The following is a 24,324-nucleotide window of genomic DNA, read 5'->3' as shown; positions in this document are numbered from 1 at the left end:
TATAATTTTATGAAAAATGTCCTCAACAATCGATCGTTGAAGGCGCGCATTAACGGGAAACAAGGGATGATTTGTTTTTAATCAAAAGATTACAAATCGATTGGTACCAACACAAAATGAAAGCATGGGTCTCAGAAAATCTTTCAGACTGCCCCCAAATGATCGGCAGTCATGTGAATACAGCCAATTTTCCAGTATCCTCCCAGTCCACAAAATAAAGAGAAAGTGAGGATTGCAGAGACACACCATCTAATCCCACAGCTCCAACACTCCTTTTTAGAACTAGAATGCTGACTGGTAATTACGGTGGTCCACAGAAACCTATAGCCGGTGAGCCTCCCCTATAATAATGCCGATGTTTAAGAGCAAAACTCTCACACGCTCCACAACCAGGCCTCATACCAAGTATTTATTAACAATAAATTAGATAGAAAAGTATATATCTTAATAAAACACTGGGTAGAATTTAAAAAGAAGATCGACCAACTTTGCACACTTAAAAAAAATATTTTGAGAGAATCAAGATACAGAATCGTTGAATAAAACCTTAATCAACGCAAAACTGATGAATTTTTTTGCCCCCTCCAAGAATTTCATACACAGCTCACGACTTCTTACCCAAAAGGTTTACATTTCTATTCTCTACTGCTCCAGCCATGTCTGCCAGCATCATAAAAATTACCTTTGCTCGTTTCCTCCTCATAACGCGAATTCATCGACCACAAACATCCCTGCACAGACACCTCCCCACCCACCGCCCAAAAATGGATCAAGCAAGACACACACGCACACACGTGCACGCATACACACCCACAAAAAAAAAAAAAAAAAAAAAAAAAAAAAAAAAAAGACCAAGCTCACAGTTCCTGCTTGCCCTTCAGGTGAAGCCGGTGTCTTCAGCCTTTCTGGTCTTCGGCATTGTCACTAATTGCTGGGGGTGTAGTTTAGGACGGTGTGAAGCTGCAGAAATCAAAGCCGAGGCTTTAAGAGATCGTTTTCTCAGACACATGGATGAAACAACTTTGACTCAGATTCCCTGGCCAGGCTGCCATGAAAATCTTAGAAAGAGTCCTTGAAAACTCAGTGTGTAGAAATGGGGAGGGGGAAATTGAGTAAAATAAAAATATTTAAGTCTAAAATCTGCTGCTCCAAACATAACTTGGAGGCTGATTTGATTTGAAATCAGGTTTGTATTGATAAGAAAGTTTATTTTGTAGAAAGTTACAATTTTCTCTAATTAGACGCTCCTTGCCATCTTCTCTAGTAATTCTGCCTCTCAAGGTCATGATCATACATTCCAAAAAATAAAATCAGATACACTGTTTCCCAAATGCATGGACACTGGGGAGGATGCCTTTTTGAACAGGCTTTTTTTTTTCTTTTTTCTTTTTCTTTTTTATTTTTTTTTCTTTTTGCCTGAATGCTGGTGACTAAATGTCATAGTAAGAACCAACACTCTCAAACAGCCCAAGAGACTTCAAAAGCTTTCTAAGTTTGAAAACCGAAAAGTTGTGAGTTTTCCTGTATCCCAGGAGGGTTTTCTTTCTGAAGCTCAAGCAGGGAAACAGACAAAAGAGGCTGATGGACTGAGCTCTGCCAAGCCTTGCCTTTTAAAATTTCCTCAGCTCTCCCTCTGCTTCCCTCCCTCCACCCCCTCACTATCCCCTCTCTCTCACTATCCCCTCTCTCTCTCTCTCTCTCTCTCTCACTATCCTCTCTCCCTCTCCCCCCCCCACCACTCCTTCCCTCCCAGTATGGCAACCTTCCGAGCGGTCTTGGCAGAGGTCCAGACTATGCCAGTCTGACTAAATTCTTGTCTCCAAAGGATGTCCTTTGTGGATCAATTAATACATGTGAGAACAGGAAGCTGCGGGACAGTACCCAGATCCTGGCATGACAGCACCGGCTGCTGCCAAATCACCTTACAGATTTCCTGGTGCCCTACCTTTCCCAGGCATCACTAGCGTGTTCCCCGCAGTGAGCTAGCATGCTCGATGCCGGGAGATGGGGAATCTGTTCTCTGGAAATGTCCATATGCGACATGTGCTCAACCTGCAGAAAAGCTGGGCTCCCCGATGAGCGAAGACGGATGAAACTTTAGGAGCACCGAATACTGTCATCCTTCTTTTTTTTTTTTTTAAACATTTGCTTCCCCTTGTCCTGATGCAAAGAATCATGGGAGAAGAGGAAAGGAGGCATGCAGATTGAAATTTAAACTGTCATGCCTCATCCTCTGGAGAATGAACAGGGCTCTGATTGATCAGTCACTCTTATTTTCTTAAGAAAACTATGTGTAAACTGTACTTACAAAATTCTGCTAGAAAGAAAGTGAAGGGAAGGAATAGTTTTCAAGACAGAAATATCAAGGCCAGGGGAAGATAAAAACACTAGTGTGATTAGTGATGTATATGGTTAGTGATATATATGATTAGTGATATATATGCATACACAGATGCCCATATTGTGATGCCTGAGCCTCAGCAATCCCTTGTTCATTACATCTGTGGTACTATAACTGAATAAGCACACAGAGCTTTTGAAAATTTGTAGTATGTGCATTTTTGAGACAAAATAGCCAGTGTGAACTTCATTCCTTTAAATGAAACGCTGGTTACAGAAAGCAACTTGCTTGATCGGCTGACAGCACCAGTGTATGAGACTTAGAACACCTAAGCTCTGGAATCATTTTTTATAGGAAAAGCCATAGGAAAACTCCTCCTTGGGTCTCTTTTTTCTCACTTGGATAATCTCAAGGTCTCCAACTTGTTTAATCTACTCAAGTCTAATTTTCTCATTGACTAAGAAGGGCCAGAAAGTCATCAATGACTCTCCCTCTGGGTTCCTAAAGTATCAGGTCACCAAGTGGATGTGGTGTCAGCACAGACAAGACTATGTGTCACTTACCCAAGAAAAGTGAAAGTCTTCCAAAAACCTCTATTGAATGGTATTCAGCAAATCTACTGAGTGAACAAGTCATGAAGAGAGAGCACGCAAACATCCCTCTGAGTTTCTATAAAACTGTAAATGATACTTTGAAAAACCCAAACCACACACTGCTAAGTCATGAAGCTAAGAGATCAAGGGAATGCTAGAGAAACATCAAGGTTTAGGTTACAGCACTAAAAAAAAAAAAAAAAAAAAAAAAAAAATGGCAACACGTTAGCTGTCCTTTCAAACAGGGATAATAAAACAAGGACAGGCTCTCAGCAGACCTTAAATCCACAGTCAAACTGTAGCCACCAAGGAGAAGTGACTCATTACAGGGGAACATAAACACACAAACAAATAAATAAATATCTGGATTTCTCAGAAAACATGGAGGCTAGAAAGAAATAGGTAAACCATTGATTGCCCATAAGAATTTGGTACAGACTCTATTGCTGAAGACACAGGTCACAAGACAGAGAAATCATGCTGGTGCTGGCATAGAAATGTCAGCTAGCTATGAACCCTGTGAACTGTAATAATGACCAGCATGGCAAAGTATGCTGCAATAGTGGCATGACTGTCATGGCAACAACCAACCACTTTCTGATTAGATTGAGAAATCAAATCAACAAAGAAACTCATGCCTGGAATCACAAATGGGACCAAGAACCTATGGGATGCCCTATGCCCTAGGAAAGAAGTTGTTGTTGTTATTAATAATTTTATTTTGCTACATGAGCATAGTATCAAACTGTCTTCTGAATACTTATCTGTATACCTATAGATTTCTGCAATTCTTACCTCTCATCAGAGTAGCTTCCTTCAGCTTGAAGGCCTTGTCAAACCTGAAAGTTCCACTTCCAAATCCCATATTTACATCCCTGCTTTCACACCTCACAATAAGAATTACATTCCAAAATGTGCTTTCTGGGGACATTCAAGCTGACCAAAAAACATAAATGGTAAAGATTAGGGAAGAGACCAGAAATCAGAACACTCAGGAAGACATGAACATGGGACAGATCTCCACCTGACTTTAACTACATGGCCAGTGTTTAAAAGAGCAGCCACCCACAGCTGATGAACATGTGGTAATACTGGAGGACACACAATTACAAGAGCAGTATTGCAGCTTCTCCAATAGTTAAAAGGAGGCTTATGCCTGTCAGCCCCAGCATATGGGAGGTGAGAGGAAGAACTAGGGCTTTGAGGCCATTCTGAGCTGCATGGTTAAAAAAATTAAAAAGAGACAAATTAATGATCCAGCAACCCCCCTCACTGGGTAATTATCTAGTAGCACCCTGTCAAAGAGATGGCTACAGTTGTGTGCTAATTGTAACAGTATTCACAACAGCCAAGATATGGAATCAGCATGGCTATCAACAAATAGATAAAGAAAACAAGACACTTACTCAAGGTGAAAGGCTACTCGGCATTTAAAAAGAGGAAACTCCTGTGACCATAATAGAGTGGATGAACCTAGAAGGTACCCAGTGACGTAATAGACACAAAATAACGGACACCTGCCACTCATGTCAATGTAGGCCTGAAGGATATGGAAGCAGAGAGTACAACAGTGGTTCCCAGGGGCTGAGATGGTACATAGGGTATGGGATTAAGAAAGATTGTCAAACACACAACCATTCCATTAAATCAGCAGAGGAAGTTGAAGAGCCTTCCTGTTCCACACAGCAGCTGTAGCTCTTGACAAGGCACTGTGCACTCACACAGTGCGAAAGGTAGCCCACAGCATTTCCACAGCCTTTATGAGTTCAAAAAGAAAAAAAAATGCATTTAACCAACTGGTCTGGGATGAGGACTTGGCTAACTGGTGAAGGACAGCTGCCGAGCAATGGCTGCCCTCACAACCGACAACGTGGAAGCAGTGTGCGGGATAGAAGGGGGAGGCAGAGGGGAACGCCGTCTATGTGGATGGCAGGTCTTCAACGTAGATATATCAGATTACTCTGTGCGTGTATGTATATGTGTGCATGCACCTAACATGAAAACCTAACAGAACAATGTTAGGTTTTGTATCTGAGCTAATGAACGAGCTCAGATACAAAACCAGCTTACAAACATCAGCAGCGCGTCCATACATTAGCAATAAAAAATCGGAGAATGAAAGTAGGAAAACTATCACACTTACAATAAAATAAAAATAAAATACTAAAGAATGGCGCTGGGGGCATGGTCTCAGTAGGGCACATACTCAGCAAGCATGCCTGAGGCCCCAGGTTTCATACCCAGTAGCACAAGACAAATAAAAAAATGTAGCCAAAGGCCTGTGCACAAACACTGCTGGAAGACAGCATTAAAGATCTCCTGCTGTGTTCACGAACTGAAGAGTCACACTGCGGAGACCACAGGGCAAACACATGGCAGAAGTCCCAGCTGACGTCTTTGCAGAAATTTGCGAGTTGATCACAAAAATCATGAGTCAATACAAAGACCTAGGGCATCCAAAACCTATTTTTAAAATGAAGAAGCTAACATGTAGGCCTCATACTTCAAATTTCAAAACTCACAACTCAGGGAACAAGGTCCTAACCTGCGGTGGCCACTGAGGCCCAGAGAATAAGCTATGAGTTAGTTACACAGCTAGAATCAGCTGACTTTAAACACTGCAAAGAAAAGCTGAGATGGAGACACAGTGGTCATGTCACGCTTGCAGCTGGGACAACCAGATCCTCACATGTGAAAGAATGAAGCCAGACTATAACGCCATACCAGATGTGACAAGTCACTCACAATACACCCCAGAATGTTAAAGGAAAACATGGGTGTATGTCTCTGGGGTTTTCATTCTGACTGTTTCTGAAGTGTGATGGTCCTCACAAAAGAAGCCAACAAAAGAGAAGAGGAAAGGAGGGGGAGGGGAGAAAGAATGAGGAGGAAGGGGAGAAATAGAAAAATTCTTTTTCTTTTGTAATGGAAGCAAAATGACTACCTAAAGAACAGAAAAATGTTTGCAAATCACGTATCTGATAAAGGTAAGGTTCAGAATATGGGCTGGGTTTGGGGTATACGGGGCTTTTGATTTGTTTCATTTTTCAGTCTTAAGATCCTACAATAAGGACCTGGGGAGATGGCTTGGCCCCTGAGGAAACTCACTGCTCTTGCAGAGGGCCTGAGTTCAGTTTCCAGAATCCACTGGGGGTGGCTCACAACCACCTATAACTCCATCTCTCGGGTCTCAGATGCTCTCTTTTAGCCTCCATGGGCACTGCACATGCACACGTGTGTGTACACACACTTTAAAAAAGTCTTTAAACTTTTAAACAAAGTTTCTTTTGAGCCAGCCATTCATTCCACTCCAGATAGCACTTCCAAAGAACTTTAAAGCTCATCTGTACAAAAAACAGCGTGCCATAGATTTTTGTGGCTGCATCATTCACATCGGCCAGGGTAAGGACAACTCAAGCAGCTATAAGCTAACCAAGTATGACCAAAGCACATGGTAGAAGATTACTCAGCAATGAAGAAGAATGAATTCCTGATATGCTCTACAAAATGGGTGGGACATGGACATAAGGCTGAGGGGGAAAAAAAGCCAGGAATGGAGACTCACATATTATACAGCTCTGCAATATAGTCCAAGATGGGCAAATGTGTAGACAGAGAAAGCACTTCAGGGTTGCCAGGGTCAGGTCAGAAGGAAGAACAAATGGCTGTGAATGTATCTGGAGTTGGCAGACACTAGCAGGGGAGTGAGCTAAAGGCCACGGCTGAACATGAGCCCACACTCAATCTTGTGTGTGGCTTCTATCTTGCACTTTAAAAATGTTCCATCCATCTTCAATGTTTACAAGTGCTGTGACTGGTCACCTAATAGCCCTGGTGGCCCTTTTGTTACAGAGAGGACATGCCAAACATCAGATCAGCCTTTGCCCTCTTTCATCTACTCCAGGGATCTACCCAGCAGTTCCTGTTGCTGCTTCAGTCTCTTAGCTTGGTCCCAGTTGACTCCAGCCCCATCTACACTGGGCCCATCTCCTTAGAGAACACCTACTATTGTTCACCAGAACCTAATCAAGTCAAACTCTTGGCAGCCAGCATCTCTCATGCACCATGTCTTCTTTTTGCAGAACACCTCACTCTCTCCGAACACAGCATCCTGGGAGCTCCTCGAACTTTCCTCAGTCCTGACCCATGCCTCACTTACCTCCACATGCTCTAACTCTCTGTGCCCACTGAATTTTTCACCCTAGCTTCCTGATTAGACAGAACTCTGTCCTCTGTGCAGAGTGGGATACGGAGCACCTGAACTGTGCACACTCAAAAATAAGCCTCTTCCCTTTCCATTCATATATGACTCTCTGGTGGCTATGAAGACTTTTGATTCCAGCTGCCAGACAGTTGTTCAGGCCACAAGGCTAGGTGTCTCAACTGGCCATCAGTATGTGTCAGAAACCCAAAGAAGTAGGTTCTAATGCAAGTGAAGGGAGGGACTTGCTATCGAGAACAATCAGGCCGAAAGAGGTTTCTTTCTTTCTTATCTTTTTTAAAGGTGGACACAAGGAGGTCCAAATGTAGGGAGGCTCTTTCCACTTCAAAGTCTTCAAAAGTCTTCCTACCTCAAGTGATCCAGTTGAGTAAACATCCCTCACAGGAGTGCCCAGTGACTTGAGTTTATAGTTAATTCCAGATGAAGCCAAGTTAACAACCAAGAATAACCACCATGATGGCTTACAAAAAACTCTTTCAGCTCACTTCTTTGTGCCATAGATTAATTTTTAAAGAAATGTTTATGTTAAACATACAACATCATTTGCCAGAAATAACAAACTCATTAACAAAGATGTCATCAAATTTCCCAAATGCAAAGCTATCTATCTGTGAGCTCAAGGCCTTCTGTTACCGAAAGATGAGCAAGCATGGGAGAAAGGGTTAAACTCAGTCCAGCACTGGGAATATTCCTTCATCTTGATGGAATCAGAAGGACTGAAGATGGTTGGGAAGAGGTAGTCTCCCCCTGTGCTTTGGTAAGATTTTATGCCTCACCCTCGCCACATTGTGGCTCTCACACCCAGGGAAAGGCCAGTCCAAGTTAAACACAGGCAACAAATCCAACCAGAACTGAAATTTGCCTCGCATTAACCATGCACCATGCTCTACTCCAGAGTCCTTCTTCAGCACTTCCATCTTTCTGATAATAGATATATTATTTGTATGCTGGAGGTGCGTGTGCATGTGTGTGTGTGTGTGTTAGTGGATATGTGTGTGTGTTAATGTCCTAGGTGTGTGTGCTGTATATATGTGTGTATATGTATATATGCTAAGTGTGTGTGTGTCTGTGTATGTATATCTGTGTGTGCATATGTGCTGGATGTGTACACATGCCTATGTTTGCATGTTTTGGTGGGGAGATTCTGGTGTGGGAGTACATATATACATGCACATGGAAGTTACAGGACAGCCTTCAGTGCCATTCTATAACAAGCCCCTTGACCTTAGCACAACTGACTCCATAATGGAAGTGCCATTCAGGCCATAAAACTCAGTGCATAGATAGCACCACTTGCCAAAACAAAACTGAAGACCTAATCCATCAAAGTCCATAGTTCTGGGAAGATTTCTAAATGTACAACATTGATTTTTGGCTTATAAAGTTCTGCTTCTAGCTGTTTCTGATAACTCAAGTATGTCAACCCAGGATGTGCTTTTTGTGCTTAAAGGCCCACCTTGAGAAAGGTATAGGACTACTCTGGAATCCTGAGCACAAAGTAAACAAAGACTTCCCATTGGCTTAAACCCATGTCCGAGAGGTCTTCTCTGCTTAGATACTCCACATTTCCTACGGCACCTTTGTTTGAGATGAGCTCTCTCGTTGGCTTGGAGCTTCCCCGAGAGAGTTTAGCTCGATGGCCAGTGAATTCCTCCTACTCCCACCTCCCATCTCAACATCTCCAGGACTAGCTATAAACACACCTAACTTTTCCTATGAGTTCTAAGGAACCTGAAATCTGGTCCTCACACTTGTAAGGCAAGTGCTTTTCCACATCAGCTGTCACCCAAGTCTCATAAAGATACTTCTTGTAGATTGTCCCAAAGCTGTTTGTATTTTAATGTTAACTCCACTTCCCCAAGAAGGGCTGCCTAGTTAGGAGTCTCCAATTTAACCTTCCCATTTTAATTAGTAAAATAAATGAAAGGCAGTGACTGGGCAGGGTAAGGGGGTGGAGAGAAGGGAGATCTAAGAGGTCAGAGGACAAGAGAGGTCAGAGGTCCGGGAGACAGAGGAAGTGAGACGATGGAGGGGGAAGATTCCGCTAGATCCAGATAATATTTATTGGTGTTAAATAGCTATGAACATTAAGGTCTAGCATCTTACATGAAGGGAAGTTTGTATCTTTGTCTATTTGATGTAATCTTGTTGTGTAGAGGGTTTGTGGATTGAGAGTTGAACATATAAACCTGTATGAAAAGCTATCAGACTGTAGAGTTTTGTTTGTGTGGGATTGTGGGGTACAGAAATACCCCTGGGACAGAGGCAGAGAACAGGTGGTAGTAAACCACCAAGGAGAGTTTCGAGGACGAGTTGAGCTGTGGTGATGGCTCAGAACAAGCGCCAGAGGAACGCATGACTCCAAACCAAAATCGGCTCTGAGGAGTGAGACCTCAGGGAGATAAAGAGATAAACTGTTTATTATTTTTTAATATTTTCTGCGACAACTTCTAACCTCACTTTTCATGCCAGGCAACCCTGCCCAATCTACCCAAAGTTGTGTGACTGGCCAGAGCAGCAGGGTTGACAGGTGGGCCTGATCGAAGTGGTTCACTTCCAGGCTGTGTACTCTGGATCCGGTTGCATGTTATCTTGGGAAGTGTCTACTGTGATTTGTTTCCTGAACTAAAGGAAGGGTGGGACAAGGGAGTGAGGCAAGGATCCAGGTACCAGATCCTGCAGGGTTTGTTGCCATTTGATGTGGGCAGCAGAGGGCAGCAGAGGTTGTGGGGCAAGAATGAGTTCCTGGCTCAGGCTTCTGACCAGTGAGCTGCAACCTTAAGAACAAGAACAGGCTAGTCCTGAGAAGCCTCCTCCAGGCAGAGAGAGCTGGATACCAGCTTTAGAGTTCTAGAAGAAAGCAGAAAAGAAACAGGGGCACTCAGAGCAGCACCTCAAAACAGCAAGGTTCTTCTCAGTTCCCAGGGTGGGGGGGACACCTGAGATACCTGTGGGCTTCCTGCTTTTCAGGGGTACAGAATCTGGCTGTACCTTGTCCTAAGTCCCATCTTTTTAATTTCTCAACACTGGAGCAGGACTGGCATCTAATTCTCAGAAAATGTATTTTAAAATTTAAATTAGGCAATACATTGCACTGCTATGTCCAAGCTTCTGACAGTATGAAACATCGTCAATACAGGCATCATTAATTCACAGACATCAGAAGCATCTTATTGCCTCAAATTGTCTGGAATCGTTGTTTGGGATTCATTTTTGGGGGAGTATAGCAGAGAAAACTGTCAGCATAAAAGCGGGGAAAGCCTCAAAGAAAATACCCTGTGCATGGTTAAAAAGAACTACTCAAAATAAATAAATAACCAGTCTGGAGCTGCTCGACTTGATATTTAACTCAGGCTTTGTTAAATAAGCAGAAGAGCACACGTTGTAGGTTTGTGATTCCTTCTTGAAGAAATATGATTTCTTATTTCCCCAGAGAGAAGCTTCAGGAATGCCAGCAGGCTTCTCTGGTATCAAATGTTTCCCAGTTATTGTGAGTAAATTATATTTGGATCAAAATCAGATGGATTAAACTTAAAATACCCATGAGATTTTCAAAACGACAAGGAAATATGTCATGTGCCCCAAAGCAGCACTGCCTCATCAGAGCCCAGTGTCTCTGTGATGGAACCTCAGCAGGGAATCAAAACTCACCTGAGTTTTCCAGTTTCCTAAATGCAAAGTAACTCAGTGAGACTCAGCTGTTGCTTGTGGCAACTAAGATAAAAGTCTGTCATCTTTGGTGTCTTTAAAAATCCCCCAAATAATTCCGATGTTCAGGTAGAGAATGGGGAGTTGGTGGAGTTGATCACTTTACAATTTTCAGGGAGAGACCCTGATTTTTGTTTTTGCCTGCAAAGCCTCCTGGGAATTGAAATAACAGCCAGGGAGACAAACTGTAATGAAAGGCACACTGTAACTCACACTAGGTCAAAGTCACTCTGAGGCTGTGGCTTGGCTGTCTCCCTGCCTACACTGCATTTCTCTCGGTGTGGGGGAGGGGTGATGAGAAGCAGACACAGCTGTCTTAGCAGAACCAGGCAGCAGTGAGCTAGGCTCTGACAGTCTCTAGATGCACCTGCACACCTGCCAGGAGCCAGTCCCCAAGCTGAGTTCTCTCCTTCCTCATCACCCAAAGCATCCACCGGAAGCTGCCCACTATCTCCAGTTCAGAAAGGAGAAATTGTGACAGATTCATCCAAAGTCATGTATGGGCCTATGAAGAATGGTCACCAAGTGCCTGTTCATCCCCTCCCCCCAACTGGAGCACCCACTTCTGAGGCTGGGGAGAGAGTCCAGTCAGTAAAGTGCTCACTTCGAAAATGTGAGAACCTAAGTTCAATCTCCAGAATCCATAGTTTTTAAAAAGGCCAAACATGGTGACCATAATCTCAGTGCTAGAGGGATGGAAGTAAGAAATGGCTGGATCCCTGAGCTTGCTGGCCAGCTAATCTAGCCTGCTTAGCCATCTCCAGACCAGTAAGAGACTCCATCTCAAACAAAATGAAAAAGGTAGATGCACCTGAGAAATGGCAGCGATATACACACACCTGCACACACACACACACACACACACACACACATTGGGAGTTTAAGGGACTCCACGGCCTGTATCACTGCCGGTATGGATCAGCCACTGCATGTGGTCCTGACAAGCCCTGCAGAATCAGTGAGCGGGCACTGCTCCCCGGCACTACAAGCTGCATCTGCAGAAGAAATGAGTTCAATATCTCCTATTTCTGTACGAGTCAAGAGGAGAAAGCGGGGCCCTGGGGAGACGCCTGTGAACAGCACTCAAGGAGACAGCAATTGCAATAAATTCAGGGGCTCATATTGCCGCGTGGTCTCCATGGCAGTTACATGACTGCTGATAAGCTTGCAAAGGTTCTGTGCGGAACTTGTTAAATCATAAAATCATCTCTTGATTCTTAATCATAAAACAATGTCTACTTTATGTTAACACAACCTTGGGGAGACTGCAGGCAACTGCGGACCTTTTTAAAGATAGTCTCTGCAGTCTTCCTGGGGCAATTTTCTGCACCCACTGGCATGCTTCCATATTTGTAGATAGACACACCCTCACCAAATATTAAACAAAAACCATAACACAGGGGCTAAGAGCTCAGAGTTTTTCTAAATAACAATTTGGAAAGCCAGCCATTGAGCACACACAAGCAGTGTCTACAATTGGATAGCTTGCGCTACATGGGGAGCTGAAAACAGGGCACCCTGTTTGTGGTGATTCATTAATACTAATAATTATTGATCTATGCATACAAAAAGGATTTTATTGAACAAACAACTTCCAAACACAGCATCATGGAGTCTAAGCATGGCCTTTCTCACTTTCCTTTAATTTGTAGATACTTTGTTATCTGACAAAGAAGAGGCACATGAAAGAGCCAAACAAACGGGGCCTGTCCAGACCTAGAAAACCCTAAACGCTCTGTATGTGAAAGCTAAGTCACTGTGTAATATTATGTCACAATGAGATAAAGACGAAGGACATCTCAAACAATAGAGCTGTGGGGAAGGGGCAGTGTCTAACGTAGAATCTAACAGGCTGGGGAACAAGAGATACCATCGCTGAGGGAAGAGCCTGGAGTAAAAAGAGAATACAAGCTGAGGAAAGGGTGTCATGGAGAAAGGGCCAGGTGTGGAGAACAAACCAACAAGCCACAATGGCACGTGTGTGGAGATGCCAGACGTAGCATCTCTGCCAATTAGCATCCAATGAGCACAAACTGAGATGCTTCCTATTCCGGTAACTGAGCATGCTCCCTCATTCCCTAACTTTGGGACTCAGACTGGTTCATCTGGCTCCCAGTCTTCAGGCAAAGCAAGGAACTCATCAAAGCTGAACTGACGTACATTCCCTCAAAGGGGGAAAAAGCAATCAAGATATAATAAATAACATTTAACAAATCCCTCTGATAGAACTCAGAGCCACTGGTCCTCTTTGCAGTCCCCAGAGGCATGTGTGTCTTTTCAGTCTCCAAGCATTCTGAAAGACAGCAACACAGACAGACAGTGAGCTGGGCACAGTGACTTGTCTCCGGTAGCAGTCAGGTACAGTGTTAAGAGTTGTTATGTGGTAACTACCCAATATGCAGTGGAAATGGGGAGGAGGCGAGATGCCTTGGGAGGCAGCTGCCCCTCCATCCATCCCCTACTTCCCTTGGAGGCTACAGCCTGCCAGTGACTTGGGTTTAGCAAAGTGACCTACACACATGGAAGGAACTGGCCACAAAGACAGGGGAGAAACCAGAATGAGTTTCTGAAACTGTAAAGGTCTTCCAAAGCCCTCTTCTGCATTTAATAGTAAATGCCTCAGTTCAGGCTTTTAGAGTCAAAAGCTACTGGGTTCTGTCACTGGAGTTCAAAAACAGGGATAGACAACAACAAACAAACAAAATCAAGCATGCGTGGGTTTCCATATAGCTCCCTAATAAAAAGATGGCTCTAGGGAAGATGGGGGGAGAATGGAATGGCTGAAAATCAGTACTGCAAAAACCTGGAGCCACAGGGTGCTTAAGGGCACCTCAGAGATGACCTGACCTCTGGATGCAGAGACTGGGAAAGAGACAGCATTATAAGTTTTGTTGTTGTAATAAGGCAAGAAAAAGAAACAAAGAGTATACAGATTTAAAACTGTATTTCCAGATGACATGTTATCTGTGTAGAAAATGCCAACAAGTCTGGAAAAATATTTTTTAAAAATCTTAGAGCTAATACAGGAGGCCAGTGAGGCCGAAGGCCCAACGTCCTCAAACTCAGTATCCAAAATCTCAGGGGTAGCTTATGGGCTAACATGAATACATGAAGACCAAAACTAAAGACTCATTGGTATTTAAGACACTTCAAAGAGTATGCAAAATTTAATTCTGAACTTAACAGAGACATTGAGTTCTATGCACTGGAAAAGAACAAAAACTAAAAACCAAGGCAAACCTGAATGAACAGGAGACAAGCTATGGCCCTAGACTGGAGGGCCTGACAAAGTTATCAGTTCTCTCCTAATTGATTTATAGTCTTAATGAAATTCCTAGCACAAATTTTCTGTAGGCATGGGCAAGATTGCTCTAAATTTTATACAGAAAGCATAAGTCTTATATTAAATAAACTATAATACGTGGGAGGAGCCATTTACCCAGCATTAAAGCCATCTATAGCTACAGAACAGACACAGTCGGCCCTGGCAGAGACACATACAACAGTGGGCAGGAATAAACACCAACAAATAGATCCTTACAGCTATGGCCATGTGGCTTGTGACAGTTATTTAATTCTTTAAACAGAGTCTAGCTATGTAGCCCAGGCTGACCTGAACTCACTCTGTAGCTAGCCTAGGCTAGCTTTGAACTTGAAATCCTCCTGTTCCTGCCTCTAGCATGCTAGAATTATAAGTATGTGCCTCCTGTATAATTTTGAAACAAATACAAAACCAAATCAACAGAGATGCATTCAACAAATACTGATATATACTTGAATATTCATGGATCAAACAAAACTGTAGAGAAAGGGGGTGTCCTGTCCTGTCTTAGTCAGGGTTTCTATTCCTGCTCAAACATCATGACCAAGAAGCAAGTTGGGGAGGAAAGGGTTTATTCAGCTTACACTTCCACATTGCTGTTCATCACCAGAGGAAGTCAGGACTGGAGCTCAAGCAGGTCAGGAAACAGGAGCTGGTGCAGAGGCCATGAAGGGATGTTACTTACTGGCTTGCTCTCCCTGGCTCGATCAGCTTGCTTTCTTATAGAACCCAGGTCTACAAGCCCAAGGATGGCACCACCCACAATGGGCTGGACCCTCCCACCTTGATTGAGAAAATGCCTAACAGCTGGATCTCATGAAGGCATTTCCTCAAGGGAGGCTCCTTTTCTGTGATAACTCCAGCTTATGTCAAGTTGACACACAAAACCTGCCAGTACATGCCCCCAGCCAACCTCCCTACTGTGCTCCCTAAGGACAAACCTGGGGCCTGAAATTCTTCTACCTACACAGTCTGTGCCAAGATTCTGCCTCAGCTTCCCATAATGCAAGCTAAGCATGTGCTCTTCTGTTTTGCTTGAGTAAGCGTGTCCCATGACACCTGACCAACCCTATTATCTGTCACCTACCAGAAAGAGATACAGTCTTTTCAGTGCAGTATGAAAATGAGGTTCATCAATACACTGCCCTGTTGGGGGAGCCAGGGAAGACACACTGGCTATGGAGACACATAGATGCTCCTGAGACTGATCTCGCTGTCTCTGTTCCATAGAACTGGGTATTATCCTACCTATAGCTTAACTTGCATTTTACTTGGAAAGCCTGATCCTAACTCATAATAGCCAGTATTCAGATGTGAATTGCTGGTGGTGGGCATGGCAGTGATCTTTCCTGTCTCCCAAGAAACTGGGGTCCTCACCTGAGGTTGAGAACTAGGTTACAGTGTTCTGCTTAACAACATCAGCCCCAGCTTCAACCCTAGCCTGAAACAAAATCAAATCAGAATGCATCATGCCTTAAATACAAACTTAAAACTAGAAAAGGCTTAGAAGTGATGCATGGAAGATCTTTGGGGTTGAGGCAAGGCAGAGTTCTTCAGATTGATACAAAAAGTAAAAACCAAACAGAGACTCATCAAAACCACAAGTCCTGCTGCAAACAGCCACACATCTTACCAAAGGGCAAGTGTTTGCACAGAACATCCAGCAAGCCAGTAGCTGGAAGCCAAAGGTTTGTTTCTGCCAGCAGGGCACTGTCAGCAGCCTAGGGGTTCAGAAAATACAGGGACAAATATATCTAAGACTGAATGCAAAACACAGGGCAGAAGGGCTATCCTCTCCACAAAGAGAAACACCAAAAGAAGGGTCAGTAAGAGAGATGGACACTAGACACACAGTCCCTCCTGTGAAAGGGAAAGTGGGTTCTGTTACTGGGTGTGGAGTCACAGCATATCCTGTTACAGCAAGACCTGCATATCCCGTGAGTGTTGGGAAATGAAAAGGCAGTGTTCACATGATGCCATGCGGACCACACAAAGGTGAGGGTGGCCAATGCCATGAAACAGCTAGGCATCAGGGAAAAGACAAGAAGGCAGAGGACAGGGAAGGGCAATGTAGCCACACTCCCAGCCTCCTACCACCATTTAGACTGGAACATGACAAGGAAATTAACATATAGCAACTGTAGTTATGCTGACACCCCGGTGCTCACTGGGAATCCCACTGTTCAACCTCGAAATCAGCAGGGAAGAGCCTGCCCCATAAAGCCAATCCTGAGTTAGGAAAGGGGATATGGAGGCCAATAAATGTCACTGTGTCACAGAGAAAGTGACATGGTCTACTCCTACTGGGGATATTTCCCCCTAGCTGCAGAAATTCCACATACCCAGTAATGTTTTCAGTTGTGATGTAAAATCAAGTACCACGGAGCCCAGCAACTCGATACCCTGTCTGTCCAGTCATTTTTCAATCCAGTTTTCAACATTGCTTATTCTGGCAGGTATGAGTGTGCAAGCATCAGGTGCAGCTGCAGATGTGTGCATGTGCATGTGGGGACCAGAGGACATGAGTGTGAAAGCATAGCATGTACGTGCAGATGCAGCCGTGGGATATGCAGGTGAGGGCCAGAGGACAACATCAGATGGATTCCTCTATCATCTTCATCTGGTTTGGGGGAACAACATATTTCACTAAACACGGAGTTCACTGATTGGCTACCCTGACAGCCTGCAAGCCCTCAGGACCCTCCTGCATCCACTTCTCAAGTGCTGGGTTATGTGGGAAGCAATAGGGATCTGAATTCATGCCCTCATGCTAGTATAGCAAGCACCTTACCCACTGAGCCATGTCCTCAGCCTTCGCTGTGTCATAACAAATGATATATTTCATGTATATGTTTATTATACCTCACACTCTTCCGGGTGGCCCCTCCCACACAGCTTGTTATCCAACAAGTAATTGTTGTCCTATAGTGTCCAAGGCCCAAGCAGTTAGACAACCCCTGCCACTAAGCAATTCAGTATCTAGTGCTACAAGTCACTCACCATGGTTACAGTGAATCTCTGACCCAGAAGGAACTTATAAGGGAGAAAGCTGGAAGAACATCTTTGAGATTTATCAAATCCCTCCCCACCCTCAACACACACTGACACCCCAAGACCACCTCCTGCAGAATCCAGTATTCCAGTATCATCAGATGTTTTAATTAGCTCAGGGCACTTAATGGAAACCCCTGGGACCTGTGGAGAGGCAAGAATGGAGAACATCTCAGCAAAGAGGCCTCCTTCGTGCTGTGCTTGCTAAGGTTGGTACCTATTCACTCCACAAAACCTGTGCCTAGCGGACCACCTCTTCACCACCCATCTAGGTTTCCAGAGATCAATAAACTTGTCCTCACCCTCCTTTCACCCACGATTTCCCCTTGCCCCACCTCAAGAAGAGATTCGGGTCCAGGTCCATCTGATATTGCTGAGCACTGTGTGTGTGTGTGTGTGTGTGTGCGCGCGCGCGCGCGCGTGCGCTAGAGAGCACGCACACGTGCGTATGCACATGAACGCACACACCCCTGCTGTAAGAACCTAGAAAGTCTCTGCTCAGAGTTGAGAGATGGGAGAACCTACCCTTCACCTTGACCAAAGTAAAGCTTACCATAAGTAAGTGTAAAGAAACTGGCTCAGACCCACAACCAGTGCTGGAGCAAAAACCTAGAGCAGAGACAAGCAAGACAAAGAATTGGCCGCACTGGCATCCTTACAACCCAGTGCTCACATGATGGACACAGGGAAAGGCCATCTTTTCTGTATTTGTTTTCAGACATTAACCGTTCTCTGCCCAGTATCTGTAAGTCATTACTGAATGTCTGGTGCGGGCATCCTCCTTCATAATGTACTTCAGACTGGAGCAGGCAGCACAGGGCTCCCTCCAGGAGTGACACACAGCCTCTCTCTCTCTGGGAGCTCATTACTGCATAGGCAGTTCAGGCACAGATTTGGTAACTGGGCTGCAGAACATCTAAACAGCAATGAGAGAGTTGACAGGAAAGAGTCTGAAGTAGCCCCACAAGGGTCTGTCCAGTGGAGATGAAAGCCTTCCATCACTTCTGCCCTTGGCAGGAGGGGCTGGTTTACAGGAGAAGCAGAATTCAAGCCAAGCAAATTTTGAAGAAAGGGTAGAACAAGCAATAGTGGGAAATACAACGCTTTACCTATGCAGTCATTTAATGAAGAAATAAATCAAAAGATCAGAGTGGAAATCCACAAGGATATGATCACGTGGGCGACCGCAGAGGCGGAACACTGAATCCTGTCAGGCAGAAGATGGGCTCTGTGGGTCCTGGTGGGAAAAGAGGCAGGGGAGGGAGGTAAAGATCAGAAGGTGGGAGGTGGGAAATGCCTTTCCCCAGCGGGGGCGGCAGGGAAACAGAAGGTTCTGGAAGAGAGCGTAAAACAATCTAAGAGCTCTGGGCAGGATGCAAGAAGAAAAATAACAGTTCTGCGTCCTACAATTTAGAAATTAATCACACACTAGGGAATTTTTTTAAAGGAGAACAGCTTCCTATCTTTTCTTTTTTAAAAATCTATGTACAGCAGTCACATGAAAGAAACACATAATGCCTTCTACACGACAGTGGAAGAAACCCGTCCCCAAAGGTCCTTCCTTTGTATAAATCATGCCGCCACAATCGACGCTTCAATAAAAATGAATATTTATGAAATGTAAAATGACTTGGATTAACTTATTCCAATTTCACCCTCTAAATTTAGAGTTTTTTTTTTTTTTTTAAATCACGCCAAAATGTAGATTTTGATTACAAAAGCAAGTTGTGGGAATACATATACTTGACAAGAAAAAGAGAGCAATTTTTTTTTAAGTTGAAGTATGACAAAGGATGACAGAAAGGTGGCTGGTTGGACTAAAAACAGCAAAGACCATTTTCAAAGTAGCTGTTTAATTCAACAACAAAGCCACATCAGACAAAGCAAGTCCTTTAAAACAACACAAAGTGTAAAGCCGAAACAGCCAACCATCCTCATATCATGGTCCAGCTCAAATCCAGCCTCTTTTTCTCAGCTATCCTTCCCGAGCTGGCATACAGACTGTTAGCTTGCTCCTTGTCTACACAGGAGTCAGCACGCTGATCTGACCTGGCCTTGCAGCTCCTGCATCCTAGCAATCTCTCTGTGCCTAGAGACGCCCCACATTTTCTAACTACATGCTGCACCCTTGAGGCTGACCCATCATTCCTTTAACTAGTCCCTGGTGATGGGCACCTGTGACGCTTCCAATCTCTGCTGCAGATGAAGCTTCAGCCAACAGCCTGCTGCGGTCCTCATTTGGCGTGTGTGTGAGCAAATCTGGAAGGCAAATTCCCAGAAATTGAATTCCTGAGTTCGAAGGTAAATGTGCATTTAAATTTTTGGTAGATGCAGCCAAATTCCCTTCCATAAGAGTGGAGCCGGCTGACACCATCTAACAACACAGAAGAGTGCATGCCTGCCTCCCTCTCTCTCCCTCCCTTTCCCTCTTCCTTTCCCTATCCCTCTCCCTCTCTCTCGACCGACAGAATAGATCATTGTTTCTGGATTTTTGCCAATCTGAAAAAGGAAAACTGGTATTTGCATTTTCCTCACTTAGTGAACTTGAACATTTTTATGTGTTTAAAAAGCAACTATACTTTCTTTGGTGGGAATAAAGTGCTCAAACCCTCTGTCTGATTTGCAATCACTGTGGCTTTTTTCTTACAAAATTCTAGAAGCTTCTAACCTACTGGGGAAACCAGTCCCTGCTTTTGGTACATGCTGCCGTGCCCTGGGCTGACTTTGCTTGTGTGATTTTTTGGCATACAAAGGACTTTTTTTTTTAATTATTTAATGTGTATGGGTGTTTTATCTACAATTAAGTCTGTGCACTGTGCAGATGCCACAAGGTGTCAGATCCCTTGAAGCTGGAGTTGTAAATGGTAGTGAGTCACCATGTGGGTACTGAGAACTGGACCCAGGTCCACTGGGAGAGCAACAAGCTCTTAGTTACTGAGCCATCTCTCCGGCCCCACATTGATTTTTATGTACTCTGATTAGCAGTCTCATGATTCTCTAGTTGTGGATGCAAAGGCCTTCCTCACACTACAATTATATATATATATATATAAAATTCTCCTTTTACTCATTTCATTTTTTTGCTCTTAACTGAAGAGAGCTCACATGGTATTATACACCGGTAATCCTGTCATTCAGGAGACTGCAGCAGGAAGTCTGCTGAGAGTTCAAAGCCAGCATGGGTTACACAGTGAGTTCACAACCAACCTGGGATGCACATTAAAACTATACCAAAAGCAACATATATGCAGGCATATTCATACATACATACATACATGGGAAAACTGGTTATACCAGAAACTCTAGAACACAATGCATCTACCAGTCTCACTATGTGACCCTGGATAAGTTATCTGACCTCCCTAGCCTGTTTCCACATCCATAATGGGGATAATGATGGTTAATGCAGCATCCTATTATTGTAAAAATTAAATGTATTAATGTAGTTTCCTACGGTGCCTGATGTGTAATGCACCAATAAGTGTGGGCTATTACCACCCTGTCTGCTTGGGATTTACCTTTTGTTTAAGGTATAACCTTACATGTCTCCCTAGTGTCCCAATACCAAGCCCCCCATAGACCTGAGATGCTGCCTTGACAAACATCATATTCCCGACTCTTCTTGCTTCGTCTGCACATCTCCAATGGCTTTATTAGTCTGACATGCTGCCACGTAAGCAGTAACCAGTTACCCAAGCCTGCTCATGTTTCCGTCCATTTGAGATGGCCCAGAGAAAAGAAACATTAAAAAGGCTTGTTTGAATCTTACCTTCTTGAAAAATGTACATCTGCTACTACCCACGGCTAATAAAAGGGTACAGCCATCTTACAGAATACGACGAAGGAAGAAGGGCTGAAGCTGAGGTGACCAACTTAGCTCCGAAAGCATTTGATGACAGTACACGCCTGGGACTCGGCAAAGCAATCCTAAATGGGTGGGCCTTGTCATCTAAAGGGGGTTCCACTGGCCACAGAGCTCTTGAGAGAATGGGGTACAGGAAACAACAGACTTAAATGGGTGACGTTGAGACATGAGGAGGGCTGAGGATGCAATGGAGAATATAACTAGGAATATGAAGACTTTCATATTCACCATGGTCATAAAACTCATAAGATAAAGTGAGGCCCACGGTTGCTGGAACCAAAGGCAACCTTAAGCAACCTTCTCTAGCCTCCCTTGCTCTCAGTTACTTTAGACCCCTCCTTTCCAGAGACCCCCCAGCCTGCCATGTGACTGAGAGAGTGACACAAGATGGCTGCTCACGCGCCTCTTCTACTTGACTTTTAAAAACTCATTAAGTTTGGAGGCTGTGCAGCTGCATAGCTGCAGATAGCCCCTGGGATGTGTTGTCATCCGTATTTATGGTTCAAAGAAAACTCAGCGTCAAAAACTCCAAGCTGTATTCAACCATATTTCTACTTTGCACTTAAGGAATGTTTGTTTGAACTGAGCAGCACAAGGTTACTGGCTTAGCAAAATCTCCTAGCCTCTCCTCTCCCCTTTCAAGTCTGAAGAGATCAAGATAAGATATTGCCACTGTCCACAGAAGTATCCAGTAGCCTTGTGATCATGGCCCCGGTCAACGGATCATCAGCCACCAGGTTTATGACGCCCCACTCCAAAACAGAGAGATACGTAGAAGCCTACAGTAATTTGTCAACTCCTAACCTAAAACCCCTCTCCCTAACCCTCTCTGCCTGAAGATAAAAGGAGCCCAAAAAACCAGTTTGCCTGGCCACCTTCTGGTTTTGCTAGCTCACCAAATAAATCGTTCTCTTTGTATCCAGACACTCTTTTAAAATATTCAGATTACTTTCTAAGTGGAAAGTACAAGAACTTGGATTCTGGGGGGTGGGGGGGGTGGGATAGTGAGAACCTGTCAGGGATGAATACTCCCAAGAAGCTAGAAATATTACAATGGGGCAGACAAAATAAAGGGGCAGCAAGAGCTACACTCTGAATTCAACTCCGAGGTCATAGGCGGTGCAAGAAGAAAAACTGAGTCACACAGGTAACCAGCTGGTGTTCCCAGGCGCAGCTGGGGCTTAAGGGAGCACTCACAGACACCTCCTAGAGGCCTCATCCATAGTACAAGGAGTTTCAGCAAACAGGGGTTTCAACCCAGCATGCCCTTGAACTAACAACAAACTGGGGTGGAGGTGGTATTCTTGCAACCAGCTCTGGCCTAAAATTCCACTTCAAACCCTAAATTCGCAACGTTTAAACGCTAATTCAAACCCTAAGCTCGTCTGCCTCCTGAGCTTCTGTGAACCGGCACAGCTAAACGCTCCTAGAGGCCTAGATGAGAAGGCAGACTAAGGCCGGGCTCCCACCGTACTTTTCCTAGCCCCAAACACAGAGCAGCAGACCAGCAAACCGGCTGGGTCAATCCCAACGCTAGATTCTTTCAGAGCGAGACTCAAACAAAGAGAAGCACGCAGGCAGGAGACTAGCCCCCTGAGCTCCCGCCCCTCCCGGACTGGGGGGCGGGAGAAGGTGGGGGGCGCTGCTTCTTCGCGCACGCGCAGACCCAGACCTGGGCACCCACCCGCGGCCCCGCACTTCTTCCGGGAGGGCGCTGTGCGCAGGCTCCACGCGCATGCTCAACAGCCGTGCCGTCTTACCCGCTACGGGGATCGGCTCGGTGCGTCCCGGCAAGGCTTCCTCTTCGCGGATGACCTTCGAGGATGAGTCGCCCATCCTCCGTACCGGGATGGAGCTGGAGAGGAGCTGGAGAGCCCTTCTGGAGGCGGAGAGCATGGGCAGCGTGTCCGTCTCGCGGGGCAGACCTCCAGGCCTGGCTGTCTCTGAGGGACAAAGTTCCCAGAGTACGAGAAGCGGCGCGGGCCAAAATTTATGCTGGCTGGGCGCCACCGCGGGATGCTAGAGTTCCTGCCGTTTCCCCACCTCCGCAGCCAGGGTTCCGGGTGCGATGTACTCACTCAACCACAGAGTAGAAAAGGGAAATCAATATATTTGCATAGAAAGGCAGACCTATAAGAGGATGGATAGATAGATGGACAGCTAGGAAATTAGTCTGTTTTCTATCGGAACCATCTTGATAAATTGAATCGATCCAAAGTGAAACCAAAGCACAATTCTCAACACCACAAAGATTCAAGTATTCAACGTGAAATATATATATTTATTAGTGTGCATGCTCATCTCACCGCCCATAAAATAATACAGGCACAAGTACTTTGTTAAACGCTGTTTATATGAAGTTAATGGTGAAGTTGGATCAGACTTACTTCTGAAATTATGAGAGAATATTCCTAAACCAAATCTCCAGCCTTAAATCTTAGGTGGCTAGCACCTGATGAGTGATTTCAGAGGTCCTCTATGAGATTCTGGTTTACACACTGCCAAAATGGGCGGATAGTCTCATATGAAGGAAGGAACTGAGGATTAGCACCCACAGGGATTTGAAGCTTTGAACCTAAGCTTCTCCGTGGGTTTAGTTACCACTTTGTGTTCATGTGGGACTGTAATATAAGGCCATTAGGATTAGGATAACATAGAATGTTTTCAGACACACAACGTTAAACAGATTAAGGTGTTTACCTTATAATGTAGAAGTCCCCTGGGGCAACTTGGCTCAACAGTTTACTTTTGGCTTGCATTTGCTGTGAAAGTATGCCAAGCAGGTTCTACAAGGCCTTGCCTGAAACCATACCAAGATGTCCCCTCCAGTCTTGAAGAGGGCCTTGATACACACTGACTTGCTTTTTCTGTTTTGTGGTTGATGGAACATGGGAAACATGCAAGAAAAACTTCGTAACTGGATACTGTGTAACCAAAGAATTTGTAATGTTAAGGGAAACTGCTTGTGTAATGTTAGGTACCCCAGAACCACAGTCCATAAATATTTAGTGTATAAGATATATATTAAAATGTATACATTTCTACTTACCTTCTAAGGGAAAATGAGTTTAAAAAAATGAATAAAAGCAATGTTTAGCATTTTATTGTTCACTTTTATCTCTTACTACAGTTTCTCTCCTGCCTTGTGGTCCTGGAAATTCAACTCAGAACATCAGGCTTGGTACCAGGCACCTTTACCTGCTGAGCCATCTCCCTGACTCT

The 24,324-nt window shown here is 44.4% G+C and overlaps 1 protein-coding gene across 1 annotated transcript in view; it reads right to left on the bottom strand.

The window, feature by feature from the left end:
- MSRA (methionine sulfoxide reductase A) overlaps positions 1-23,051 on the bottom strand; it is a 302,427-nt gene extending 279,376 nt beyond the window's left edge. Inside the window, exon 1 of the mRNA XM_080926666.1 lies at positions 22,863-23,051. Within this exon, the coding sequence (XP_080782792.1) occupies positions 22,863-22,998 (136 nt within the window). The 5' untranslated portion in view covers positions 22,999-23,051. The remainder of the gene's footprint in view (positions 1-22,862) is intronic.
- Between the last annotated feature and the right edge of the window lie 1,273 nt (positions 23,052-24,324).

Source organism: Micromys minutus (genome assembly GCF_963924665.1).
Source record: "Micromys minutus genome assembly, chromosome: 12".
In the NCBI taxonomy this organism is placed as follows: Eukaryota; Metazoa; Chordata; class Mammalia; order Rodentia; family Muridae; genus Micromys; species Micromys minutus.
Note: the sequence above shows the minus strand (reverse complement) of the source record. Positions and strands in the feature narration are given on the sequence as shown.